Source organism: Anomaloglossus baeobatrachus, assembly GCF_048569485.1.
Source record: "Anomaloglossus baeobatrachus isolate aAnoBae1 chromosome 5 unlocalized genomic scaffold, aAnoBae1.hap1 SUPER_5_unloc_21, whole genome shotgun sequence".
NCBI lineage: Eukaryota > Metazoa > Chordata > Amphibia > Anura > Aromobatidae > Anomaloglossus > Anomaloglossus baeobatrachus.
This window is the reverse complement of record NW_027441797.1, coordinates 940,987-955,321: the sequence shown is the minus strand read 5'-3', so window position 1 is coordinate 955,321 and position 14,335 is coordinate 940,987. Positions and strand designations below refer to the sequence as shown.

Below are 14,335 nucleotides of genomic sequence, written 5' to 3'. Positions count from 1 at the left end.
ATCCCAAATTCTATATTTTTAGGGCAGAAGTTGGGGGTCGTCTTATACGCCCAGTCGTCTTATACGCCGGCATATACGGTACTCTTTTTTTTTCTGCTCACATTGCCGTATGAAGGATTGTTTTTTTTTATAAAGTTAATGTACTACTTTTACAGTTGTACTACTTACATAGCACATTTCATGTTGAATATTTTTAGTACCCAAATGATATCTCACCTCCCTTATCGCCATTAATTTTACATATCGGCTCATCTCCTTCCCATTCAGGTCATTATAATATTGGATCCTCTCAGTGATTTTATTCTGTTTAAGAAAACGTCCTGTCCAGGATGGATAATGACAGGGACAAGATGGCGGAGAGGATATTACACCTCACTCTAGAGATCCTCTTCCGGCTTACTGGAGAGGTGAGAGATTCTGATGACGTCACATTACATCATTCTTATCTATGGGAATAACAGATGGACAGAACTGGAGAGGTGAGGACTCTGGAAATGTCTGGAGTGAGATTTATTACTGTGTCTCTCCATAACCAGGATTATACAGTAGTGAAGAAGACCTCTAGTGAGCGCTGTCAGGCCCCTGTGTCTGAGGGATGGGGAAGACCCCTGAGCCCAATCACGGGGCCTCACCCCCCGATACATGAGGACATCAATGACCAGAAGATCCTAGAACTCACCTACAAGATGATTGAGCTGCTGACTGGAGAGGTGACACTGCTGGGAATGCTGGGACATTATACAGTAACGCTATGAAGGGATCGGGGGTGACGGTATCATTGTATGTGTCAGGTTCCTGTAAGGTGTCAGGACGTCACCGTCTATTTCTCCATGGAGGAGTGGGAGTATTTAGAAGGACACAAAGATCTGTACAAGGACGTCATGATGGAGGATCCCCAGCCCCTCACATCACCAGGTAATAGACAGGACTAAATACACACGGCCTATAATTATCTGTATGTAAGGAATGAATTCAGTCCCTGTATGTGTCTCCTCCAGTTCTATCCAGTAAGAGGACAACACCAGAGAGATGTCCCCGTCCTCTTCTCCCACAGGACTGTAAACATGAAGCTCCCAATGTTCCTCAGGATCATCAGGTAGATGGAGAGAAGGTGCCATGAAATCCCCCTATGATGTGTAGACGGCTGTGAAGGTCTTGTGCTCAGTCTTGTTTTATCCTCCAGTATTATATGTGTTATACTTGTGTAATGAGAGCGCTGGAGATGGCAGGATTAGAGCTGATCATAGATGGGACTTCTCCATCTGTCTGTGACTTTTACAATATTTGTTTCAGGGGGAAGATCTGCCCCATATTAATACTACAGAGACATATGTGAGGGGTGATGAGCGGAGTAAAGAGGAGATTCCTACAGATAACCGCCCAGGTGAGTAGTGACCACTAAATGCAGAGAAGTCACAGATTCTTATCAGTCACCGGCTGTGGCTGCTTTATCAGGGTTGTAGTCCGGCCATATCAAATGGTCACCATTCTGCTGCTAGACCACCACATGGTCCTCACCCAAAACTGTCCCCTTTATTTTGGGCATTGGACGCCGTTGTCTTGGAGTGAGATCTGTATCAGTCAGATCTTACAGGTAGGATCTATCCTATCCTCTGAAATTAGAAAATGTTGACCCTTAGCTGCCCAGATCTCCAATCTGTAAAGCCAAATGACAGCGTACGTAGAATGTGCAGACAACTTAGAAAATCATGGGAAGAAGAATCTAATCTGTATGGTGGACCCCTAAGAGAAAGCGGAGGGTAATGATGCTGGTGACCTCCTAGATTCTTAGTTTGGTGCCGTGTTCTCCAGGTGAATAAAGATTGGTTGCTCTCAGTGGGAGAAATAAAATAATAATCTTGTAGTTGATGAAGAGACCTCAGTAGTCTGGAAAGCTTGCTTTGTAACATGATTTATTTTATTTTTGTTCGCCATTTATAAGTATCATAACTACAAGATTTTTATTGTTTCTCCCACTGAGAGCAATGAATCCATCTTCCTAGAATCTCGGCCTCTTATTGATGGATCTTCCTTCTCTCTCTTCTGATGAATGTGCTGATAGGGGTGTTTATATCCAAAGTTGGGCACAGGGTAACTGTAACATATGAGTTGGGTTAGATTTATCCCACAGTGGGTTCATGGAGGCCGGGCAGCCCACCCACAGGATTCCCAAAATGTAATTAGGAAATAAATGGTAGTAGTTAACACACAGTTCTGATATTTTTACCTTCAAGACCCTGAAAGATATTTTCTCTGAATTCTACAAATGTCCATTATATAAGAACTTGTACTGGAGCCGTCCATTGTGGAGTCCGAGAGGCAGAAAATAAATGTCTAATATTTCTTCAGGAAACTCATCTGACAGAAGATATTGGCCCCTACAATAGTTTGGATTGCCGAGAGCCCCCGAGCCACATACTGTAATTACTCCAGATGTGGCACCTCTAGTTACTAAATCATTGACGGTGAAGGCTGTCGGGTGGAGGGCGATCATTTTAGTAGATGTGTTATTGTCTATAATCACAGTTTTCTCTATAGTCGTTAGTACCAAAGCCGCTTTTATTTCATGGCTTTCCACTGCAGCGTTTTCTGCTCCTATCCAGGCCCCATTTCTCCAATCTGACATCTGTCACTTTACATGATAACACCTTTGTAATGCTGAATCTGATCCCAGTGTTTCTGAGATTTTTTCTGTGGCATATTCTACTTTATCTTAGCTGTAATGTTAGGTTGATTTGTTTTCCATTTATTAAAACAAAAAACAAAAATAACCCTGAAATTCACCAAGAATGCAAAAGAATTAGAAGTGATCAAACATTGAATTTGATGCTCTTTAAACAAATAGTGATACCACAACATATAGTCAGTAAATAGCATTTACCGTATTCTGCTTTAGTGTAAATTACTATTTTGATTCTACAGAAGCCATATCTCTATTTATAATCAAGAGTCTTTCAGCTACAACCGTTGTGGAAACTTCCATTTTTGCACTGATGGAGAAGCAGTTTGGAATAATTTTGGCCTACAAAATATGATTTGGTGGCTTATTATTCCAATATACAGGAGGCAAAATGAACATAGAGGGTTGAACGTCATGGACTACTGGTTCCTGCTCTGAGGTCTACTGTTAGGGGTACTTTGCACGCTGCAACATCGCTAGCCGATGATAGCGATGCCGAGTGCGATAGCACCCGCCCCGGTCACACATGCGATATCTTGTGATAGCTGCTGTAGCGAACATTATCGCTACGGCAGCTTCACACGCCATTACCTGCCCTGCGACGTCGCTCTGGCCGTCGACCCGCCTGCTTCCTAAGGGGGTGGGTCGTGCGGCGTCACAGCAACGTCACACAGCAGGCGGCCAATAGAAGCGGAGGGGCGGAGATGAGCGGGACGTAAACATCGCGCCCACCTCCTTCCTTCCGCATAGCCGGTGGAGGCAGGTAAGGAGATGTTCCTCGCTCCGGCGGCTTCACACACAGCGATGTGTGCTTCCGCAGGAACGAGGAACAACATCGTATCTCCTATTGGTACGACATTATGAAAATGACCGACGCTACACAGATCACCGTTTTTCGATGCTTTTACGATCCTTCATCGGCGCATCTAGGCTTTACACGTTGCAACGTCGTTACCGGCGCCGAATGTGCGTCACTTTTGATTTGACCCCGACGATATCGCAGTAGCGATGTCGCAGCGTGCAAAGTACCCCTTAGGGTCAGCACACATGGCGAGTAATACGGAGCTTGTGGAATGCTATAAAAAATTGCATTCCACTCGGACCAATATTACTCTATAGGGCATCTCCCATAAGTTATTGTTTTCTGAGCCCTAATCGGAGCAAGAAAACAGTCGCAGCATGCTGAGGGTGGAATGCAGTCTTGTTTCACTAACACCCATTCAAGTCTATAAGGCGAGAAAAACATCGCATTGCTCTCGCTTTACACCGGTGTAACGCGAGAGCAGTGCGATTCTCGCATTAGCCAGCAACGGAGGAGATAGTGAGATAAATCCCTCCCCTCCGCAGCTGTGGTCTGATCGGAGCACAGTCACATGACATTCCTGCGAGCATGAGCTGAGTGTCATGCGAGCACTCGCAGTAATCCCTGTGTGGCCTCAGCCTTAGATTGTAAACGTTTTTTGTTTTATTAAATAATCACAATTTATAGAACTTGAAATTTGATTAGCTATGTTATACTTGCTGGTGTTTGCGGGAGTGGACCCACTGGGTCACAGCACTGACTCATCCATGAGAGGCGTAAGTAAGCAACTAACTTGTCTTCAAGAGAGTCTCTAATGGTGAAAATAGGCTTGTGCTAGAAGATACCCACCTGGTGCTACTCCAGGGAGTCCCGTTACTGCAACAGCTGGCCCCAGGGGTCGGGGATAGGATACTGCAGGTCTAGCTGGCACAGCTGTTATAAATAGATGCAGTAGGTATGGTAGGTGCAGCTGGTATAGATAGATGCAGCAGGTCCGCCGGGCACAGTGGATACTAGGATACAGACATGTGTTCGCACACATAGCATAACACTCAGGAAATGAATCTAACAACTAGCAACATGTTGCCCAGGCACCTCCCATAGGGGGGAGGATGCCTTAACTACCTAGTGCCTCTCAGCCATAGGTTGAGAGGCACTTCATGGTTAGGGCACGCTGACCTTTTAAGAATAGGTGTGAGTGCCCTAAGCACACTTCCAGGCCCTGGGAGATAGCAACAGGGACCGTGTACACTGAAGACACCGTTGGGTAGCCAGAAGGGTAAGTGTTCTGGAGTTCCCGCTGTGGAAAGGGTGAAGGACTGTGCGTGGGCGCCAGTAAAGGTGTTACAAGCTAATTTATAAATTATATCCTTAAATTTGAATATATTATAAAAAATAATTTTTATTCTTGGCAGAAGACTGTACCAGTAGATTAGAGGCACAACTGACATCTGCAATTTTAAAATCAGATAACTTTGAGATCACGCAAGATATAACTGAAGTGAATGCCACTATTGCAGATATACCATCGTCCCTTCACAGCAAAAATGTATCATCTGAGTCTATTAAACAAGTCATACCCTCTGATTCATCACAGACTATTAAGGAAAATAATTGTCACAAAAAATGCATTAAAGATGGAAGTGTTATTACAGGAAAGAAGCCATTTTCAACTTCAAAATATCGAAAAATCCCAAAAATTATTAACACAGGGGAGAAAAGATTTTTTTCAAAGTCTGTTAGTTACCAGAGAACTCACATGGGGGAGAAGCCTTTTTCGTGTTCAGAATGCGGGCAATATTTTGCACGCAATTCAAGTCTTGTTATACATCAGAGAATTCACACAGGGGAGAAACCATTTTCATCTTCAGAATGTGGGAAATGTTTTAACCACAAATCAAATTTTGTTACACATCAGAGAACTCACACAGGGCAGAAGCCATATTCATGTTCAGAATGTGGGAAATGTTTTAACCAAAAATCACATCTTGTTACACATCAGAGAACTCACACAGGGGAGAAGCCTTTTTCATGTACAGAATGTGGGAAATGTTTTGCAGATCAGTCCCATTTTGTTACACATCAGAGAACTCACACAGGGCAGAAGCCATATTCATGTTCAGAATGTGGGAAATGTTTTAACCAAAGATCACATCTTGTTAGACATCAGAAAACTCACACAGGGGAGAAGACTTTTTCATGTTCAGAATGTGGGAAATGTTTTAACCACAAAGCACATCTTGTTACACATCAGAGAACTCACACAGGGGAGAAGCCATATTCATGTTCAGAATGTGGGAAATGTTTTAACCACGAAGGAAATCTTGTTATACATCAGAGAACTCACACAGGGCAGAAGCCATATTCATGTTCAGAATGTGGGACATTTTTTAACCAAAAATCACATCTTGTTAGACATCAGAAAACTCACACAGGGGAGAAGAAGTTTTCATGTTCAGAATGTGAGAAATGTTTTACCCGAAAATCAAATTTTGTTATACATCAGAGAACTCACACAGGCCAGAAGCCATATTCATATTCAGAATGTGGCAAATGTTTTAACCAAAAATCAAATCTTGTTACACATCAGAGAACTCATACAGGGGAAAAGCCTTTTTCATGTTCAGAATGTGGGAAATGTTTTAACCGCAAATCAAATTTTGTTATACATCAGAGAACTCACACAGGGCAGAAGCCATATTCATGTTCAGAATGTGGGAAATGTTTTAACCAAACATCACATCTTGTTACACATCAGAGAACTCACACAGGGGTAAAGCCTTTTTCATGTTCAGAATGTGGGAAATGTTTTGCAGCTCAATCAAATCTTACTAAACACCAAAGAATTCACACAGGGGAGAAATCCTTGACATGTTTAGAATAAGGGAAATATTTTACACACAAATAGCATCTTTTAAAACTGACAAAGAAAGAAGGCATTATCATACCTAGAAGGTGAAAAATGTTTTACTTACTGTATATTATAAATTGTTGACCACTAAGAAAAACTCAAACGGGGAGAAAATATAGATTTAACAAACTGAACAAATAAACACAAATGAGACAGTCAAAGTAAAGGCAAGTAAGCAAAGAAGAAAGGGAAAGCACGTTAGAAGTTATATTAGAATTATAATATATACAGTTAGTAATAGACGTCTGTTTTCTAAAAATCTAATAAAAAGCAATATTCCATGTGCATTGAACATTTCACATTGTTATATATTTATACATTCATTAGTTACTTTCAGAGCACAATCTCCATGTCTGAACAATGTCTAACTTCTCTATACTACAATAATAAACATGTTCATATTACAAATTACTATTTCCATCTATGATCCATTCCTTCTTTGTGGGAACATCTGATGTGATCGAGTTTTATAAAATGTCTTTTCGTTAAGTTTAGTAGTTTTTTTCCCATCATTGGGACCTGACTCCCTTCTCTATTCCCCAATAAACAGATTATAGGTTCTAAGGGGAGTTTGATTGTAAATTCTTACTAAATTGTCCCAATAACCTGACACCCTAAACATTTTTTCAATAAAGTCTGATTATCTAAACTAATGTTTTTGATTTATTTTTTTTCTCCATTTGCTTTAATAATAATAATAATAATAATAATAATAATAATAAAAAATAAAATGCCCCTTTCCATATTTCCCCAATCTGGAATGCTGGTGTAGGTTTATCTATACAGAGACGTCATGTACAGAAATATTAGGGCTACAGCAACATCACATATGTTATACAGAAAAATAGCGCTGTCTCCATAGTTTTGTATACAATAACTTATAGATCAGACAAGCTCCTCATAGTTAGGCAGTTTCTATGTTACTCAGACGCTTTTTATATGAATAAGATCAGTGAGTCTCATTATACCGAGTAGAGAAGCTCCAGGGACAAAGACCCCGTCTCGTACTGACACGCTGGAAGCCCGAAGTCTCTAGCCCCGGGGCCCAGATTCTCTCATTTTTGGCTCCAGCGTTTCTTTTAGAATAAATCCCCTTCTCATACCGTCCTGTACTAATGACTTTGTTAATCACGTTTTGTCGGAGGGTCGTCTGAATCCATCTAAATGTTATCAATTTATGTGTAAGAAACAATAATCGTCCTACCGCAGTTTTCCCGCGTGTGTCCAGTGTCAATTGTTCTTCCATATTCCCTTATATAAAACCTTGGCGTCTCCAACCAAACCTGCTGAATAGGATTTTACAATTGTAATAACTTTACTCCAAATAAGTATTTATAATCCGCAGCCTGTGTATAAAGGTCCAGTCACACTAAGCAACTTACCAGCGATCCCAACAAGGATAGGGATCGCTGGTAAGTTGCTAGGAGGTTGCTGGTGAGATGTCACACTGCGACGCTCCAGCGATCCCACCAGCAACCTGACCTGGCAGGGATCGCTGGAGCATCGCAACACGAGTTGCTGGTGAGCTCACCAGCAACCAGTGACCAGCCTCCAGCGCCGCGTGGAAGATGCTGCGCTTGGTAACTAAGGTAAATATCGGGTAACCAACCCGATATTTACCTTGGTTACCAGCGCACGGAGCTACACGTGCAGAGATCAGGGAGCAGCGCACACTGAGCGCTGGCTCCCTGCTCTCCTAGTTACAGCACACATCGGGTTAATTACCCGATGTGTACTGCAGCTAAATGTGCACAGAGCAGGGAGCAGCGCACAATGCTTAGCGCTGGCTCCCTGCTCTCCTAGCTATAGCACACATCGGGTTAATTAACCCGATGTGTCCTGCAGCTACATGTGCACAGAGCAGGAGCCGGCACTGACAGTGAGAGCGGCGGAGGCTGGTAACAAAGGTAAATATCGAGTAACCAAGGACAGGGCTTCTTGGTTACCCGATGTTTACTGTGGTTACCAGCCTCTGCAGAAGCCGGCTCCTGCTGCCTGCACATTTAGTTGTTGCTGTCTCGCTGTCACACACAGCGATCTGTGCTTCACAGCGGGACAGCAACAACTAAAAAATGGTCCAGGACATTCAGCAACAACCAACGACCTCACAGCAGGGGCCAGGTTGTTGCTGGATGTCACACACAGCAACATCGCTAGCAACGTCACAAAAGTTGTTCGTTAGCAGCGATGTTGCTAGCGATGTTGCTTAGTGTGACGGGGCCTTAAGATCCGCAGCTTCCGCTAAGCACTTCTCACCTTTGTCCTCGGTACGTATGCCGACCTTGTGGAGGAACAGAGGGGTCCTATATCCCTTATGGAAGATTTATAGTTCTGGCAGTCTACAATGTCCACTAGGGATACAGATCTCACACCTTCAAGGATCCTTGTCCATTGATCGTCAGTAATGACCCAATGTCCCTTTCCCTTTTACATATAATAAGAAGATAAAAAGTGAGGCCTTTATCTCCAAAGTGTTTTATTTTAGATGATAATTAACCTCTTCACGAACGCGATCAGTAAAATTACATTCTATGTTTACGGGATTTAACTATCAGGGATGTAACTTTACTGTCTAAAATTCATCTGATTGCCGTGGCCATAGCAAAGGCTTTCAAATGATGACCTCTGTTGTTGTTGTTTCTTACAGCTGGGGACCTTTCTTAACCCCGGAGTGGGGTGGCATCGCCACCCCGCCATCCACAATTGTTGTGATTGGCTGTTCAAATCTTAACCTCCAATCACAGAAATCGCACTGTTTCACATAAACTAAATGCCTGAAATAGTGGAATCCAGCTATGATCGGTGTTTCAGGAGTAACGATCAGTGGCTGGAGGTCAGCAAACACGACGCCCTCCTCCTCCCCACAGCACTGATTGGAGCGATTGTGCTATGACGCGCAATTGCTACAATCAGCGTGCAGTGGGGCCGGCTGACCTGGTGGTGATGTCTCTCCCAAGGCTTGTTTTTTGCCTGGAGAGCCCTCCCCAGCCAGTCTGCGCCATGCCCCTGCTGGGACTTGTAGTTCCACGCCCCTGCCTGATCTCCGCTGAGCTGCCCGATCTTTGCTGTGCTGCCTGTAAGTACCGCTCTTCTCCTATATCTCCAGCTTTCCGACCACCCCGTCCCCCATTCCCATGGCTTCTACTGTCCCCTGCCCCTTTCCCCCCCCCCCTCGGCTTCTCCTGTCCCCATCTTATATCCCCTTGCCTGCTGCCGCCGCTGTCTGCTTGCTCCTGCCGGGTCATCCAAGGTCTTCATCTGTCTGAACTCACCTTGCAGTGGGAGCCTCCATCGCTGGGTCCTAGGTTCAGTCGTCCATCTAGCTGCCTGCTGCAGAGTTCCTCTGTTTACTGATCTTCCTGGTTCTGTGAATATAATTTTTTTTGTCTGTCATCCCACGTGGCTTTTTGCACCCCATCCGTTTGTGCGTCCTGCAGCTGCCGAACACCGATCCATGATGCACATAACAGATCAGCATCTGTGCTCCCATTTTGGGCAGAACTTTTTTTTTGCTTTTGATTGACGTCGGTTTAGTATGTTTCTTTTTTATGTTACCAAATTTGAATCTCCTTTCTATTTTCTCTTTTTTTCTTTCTAGGTTTTTTTTCTACTCAAGGAAAATAGATTCACAGAAACACACATACACACAGAGTTTAGTTCTTTTTATTTTTTTTCACATGCCCCACACACCATACACAATATCCCTAGGTTCCTTGGAGGGGGGGTCACATGTGGGAGGTTTCCATTGTTTAGGCATGTCAGAGGCTCTTAAAATGCAACATGGCTTCTGCTAACTATTCCAGACAATTTTGTGTTTGAAAATTCAACTGGCGGTTTTTGCCTTCTGAGCCCTACCGTGCACCTAAAGAGTGGTTCCCTCCCACATGTGTGGTATCAGAATATCAGAATACTCAGGAGAAATTGCCCAACACATTTTGAGGTCCATTTTATCCTGTTGTCCTAATGAAAATAAAAAAAATAGAGACTAAAGCGGGCTTTACACGCTGGGATCTCACTACCGAGATCGCAAGCGATCGTACCCGCCCCCGTTGGTTGTGCGACACGGGCAAATCGCTGCCCGTGGTGCACAACCTCGCTTAACCCCGTCACACGGACTTACCTGCCCTGCGACGCCACTCTGGCCGGTGATCCGCCTCCTTTCTAAGGGGGCGGTTTGTGCGGCGTGACAGCGCCATCACACGGCAGCCGTCCAATAGCAGAGGAGGGGCGGAGATGAGCGTCCGGAACACCTCCTTGATTCCTCTTTGCTGGTGGATGCAGGTAAGGAGATGTTCCTCGTTCCTGCGGTGTCACACATAGCGATGTGTGGTGCCACAGGAACGACTAACAACATCGCTAAGATCCTGAAAATTATTTTTTTGTTTCAGGACGACGTCTCCACGGCAAACGATTGCGATCATTTAAGGTCAATCGTACTTGTCACACACTGCAATATCGTTAATGTCGCCGGATGTGCGTCACAAACACCGTGACCCAGACCATAATTCATTAACGATATTGCAGCGTGTAAAGCCCCCCTTTAGAGAACGTTTTTGTGGTAAAAATTTGTTTTTTTTTCATTTTCACAATGAAATGCAATTGAAAGGGCGGTCGTTCAATGCTTCATAACTTCCGTCAGGGGCCCATCAATCACTAGTGAGTAACGTTATGCCAGGTAATAAAATGAAGAGCTAAGGATGTGGTGCGGTCAGAGGCTGTTCTCATACCTCCTGTCCATCTGCCACACATTACACACCGGCCAGGTAATAAAATGAAGAGCTAAGGATGTGGTGCGGTCAGAGGCCGTTCTCATACCTCCTGTCCGTCTGCCACACATTACGCACCTGCCACTGTGACAGGACTTGCAAGTTGACTAGTAGCAATTCCATCTTTAGACCCTGTGCACACACTGCATTTTTGCTCCATTTTTGGGTGGTTTGTTGCCCAAAACTGCATGCATTGCTTTCCCCAGCAAAGTCTATGAGAATTCAGAAAGGCTGTGTGCACGTTGCTTCTTTTTTTCCTTGCAGTTTTGGTTGCAGAAAAAAGATGCAGCATGTCAATTCTTTCTGCATTTTGTCCCTGCGTTTCGGAGGACTGGCAGATCAATCCCCCCTGACTCAGGGTCAATGGGGGGGGATTGATCCCCAGTATCTGGCCGGATGCTGGTCCCCATAGACTTTAGAATCTGGCTCAAAGGGGTAGGAGCAAGTGCTTCATACTCCCCGATCACCAGCATGGCTGTCACACTGCTCCTGCAGCCTCTCATTCTTCTCCCGGGCCACTCATACATATTCACTGCTTCCGTCGCCCACTGGTTGCTGTGATTGGTTGCAGTCAGATTCACCCCCACCCTGAATGACAGCTGTCTGACTGCAACTCATTACAGACGTCGGTAGATGGGTCTATATCGTACAGTAAAATAAATAATAACGGCATGCAGTCACCTCTATTTTCCACAGCTGGGGGCTGGTATTCTCAGACTGGGGAGGCCTATGGTTATTAGGGTGCCCCCAGCCTAAAAATATCAGACTGCCAAATCATCCCAATTGCCCTGGTGCAGTGTCAATCGGGTAATACGGAGTTAATATCAGCCCATAGCTACCACAAAGTGCTAGATTAGTGAAGGCAGTTGACTGAGACACCCCATCAGTAATCTGTAAGTGAAAGTAAATAAACACAAACTCCCCAAAAATCCTTTAGCTCAAATGAAAGACAAAAAAAAGCACCCTCTTAACACTTTATTAACCACTGAACAATGTGACGACATGGACTCTCATGGGTTAAAGTTTCTTAACATTCAGCCAGACTATTGTTCTTATGTGTGCTAAGTCATGTTTGCTTAGCTATTGCTCTCCAGACTTTTCCAATAACCATTGTATTGTAGTTGTGTATTGATAATGTGATTACCTTAGTAGCCATTGTCTAGTCGGTGACTCCCAGATTACATGTACACCCTCAGTCTTTCTATGCACATCATTTAAATGAACATTATCCATGCAGCTTGAAATTCATCCAATGGGAGAAGCAATCTTGTCCAACCAATCGATGAGGACGCAGTGTATCCTAAGGGAAAGTTATGACTATAAAAGGGACTTCTTTAAGCCACCAGGGTTGATGAAGGTTGATGGATCCAGTCTAAGCTCTTTGGAGCTGACTAGAGGATCAGGATATCTTATGGCTTCAATCTAGGGACTCCGGATCCGGTTGGAGACCATATCCACAGCCTAGGGATTTCGACTCCGGCTGCCAGGATTGTAACATCATACCAGGACTACCTAAGGAGGACACTCAGGTTGGGACAGTTCAGTCACCTGGAACAGACTTTGCAGACCTCAGCCAGCTTCCTAAATCTGGCATTATTCTTTTCTCGGTGGGTGCCCGCCAAAAGCGGGGTGCTGCTGGATTTGAGTAAATAGCCCTGGAACCTCTGAGGCATGGACATTCTAAATCCCTGGTGAGCCAGCGGAAGGGTGAGACTCTGTTGCCTGTTACATTTGTGTGTTTTGCTGGTTATGTGTTATGTGCCGTTAATTGTTTGGGGATCCAATAAAGTCTAATTATTGTGGTTCCCTCACCCTGTGTTGTCTGAGTAGTGTTACGCCCACGGTTAAGGAGGCTGGCGTTCAGTTGGGATGAGCCCTGAGCCACGCTGTCTTTCTAAAGGCGGCGGGTTTTAGTGGACGAGAGCACCCACTGAGCCCCGTGTCTCCACAATTGGTGGCAGCAGTGGGATACTACTCAGCCTGGTTTACCCAGGGGAGCTGCAGTGGACTGGTGTTTTCGGACACCGTCCAGGGCTCAACAACCAGGGAGGTACATAAGCACACCCAGCAGGCCATAGGGGAGGCATTCAGGTTTCGGACGCTGCCATGTCCAACCCCACCAGCCCAGCCATGGGACAAGGACCAGAGAGGAGTTACGACCGCAGCAGTAAATGGATGCTACAGGATCTGTGCCAGATGCGAAAGATTGACTACAGGAACACTGACACTCGGTCAGACTTGATCCAGAAATTAGTCTGTTGGGATGCCCAGAATGATGCAGAGGACGATGAGGACACTGCCGTTGTGGTATCAGAGGAGGTAAACCCTGTATCTCATCCTAGATCCAGTGACAGTCTGGAAACAAACCAAACCCAAGCAGACCGAGTCAAGGAATTGTTTACTGCATTGGGGCCTGAAGCTTCAAGGGAAGAGAGGGCTGGTGTTCTGCAATTTGTGTTTGGATTTCCAATTTCCTCACCATCAGCACCTACCTCCAGGATAGACCACCACCAAGGAAGTCATCTTCTCTACAGGGATGTGCCAGTGTTTAATGATTCCAGCACTGAGATAGATGAACACTTGCAAAACTTTGAGATGCTAATGCGTATGCACCAGGTGCCCACAGATGAGTGGTCCAAATACCTGTGGACAAGCTTGCCGGTCCGGGCCCAGGAGGCTGTCCGATCACTTGGTCCTCAGGACTGCTTGGACTACAGAATTATTAAGGACACTTTGTTGGCCCTTTTTACCATAACACCCGAGAGACATCGCACTAAGTTCCGAACTATGTCTCGCCAGGGTGTCTCGTACGTCGAATTTGGCAGTCAACTCCGACGACACTGTAATCGCTGGCTCGATGGTCGGGCTGCCCACTCCGCTGCTGCCCTCCGGGATGTGCTAGTGCTTGAACAGCTGCTGGAGCAGATGGACCCGGAAATCCGAGAATGGGTAGCTGACAGGAAGCCCGACACCCCAGAGCAAGCAGCGCGATTGGCTGACGAATTTACAGCCAACCGACCCAGCTGGAGGCCCAATAGGCCCACCGATCTGAGGAGGTCCCTCCACCATGGATTCAAGCGACCCCCAGACTCACGTGCTGGACTAACTCATTACCCCACAGAAGCCCCAACAAGACAAAGGTTTACCAAAAGGGTGGGTGACTTGTCTAACCCACG

The 14,335-nt window shown here is 45.1% G+C and overlaps 1 protein-coding gene across 1 annotated transcript in view; it reads left to right on the top strand.

The window, feature by feature from the left end:
• Positions 1–271: 271 nt before the first annotated feature.
• The window catches only part of LOC142259007 (uncharacterized), a 244,029-nt gene continuing 229,965 nt past the window's right edge, over positions 272–14,335 (top strand). Inside the window, exons 1-7 of the mRNA XM_075331545.1 lie at positions 272–407; positions 537–710; positions 792–915; positions 999–1,096; positions 1,294–1,383; positions 1,582–1,594; positions 4,898–6,170. Of these exons, the coding sequence (XP_075187660.1) occupies positions 330–407; positions 537–710; positions 792–915; positions 999–1,096; positions 1,294–1,383; positions 1,582–1,594; positions 4,898–6,170 (1,850 nt within the window). The 5' untranslated portion in view covers positions 272–329. The remainder of the gene's footprint in view (positions 408–536; positions 711–791; positions 916–998; positions 1,097–1,293; positions 1,384–1,581; positions 1,595–4,897; positions 6,171–14,335) is intronic.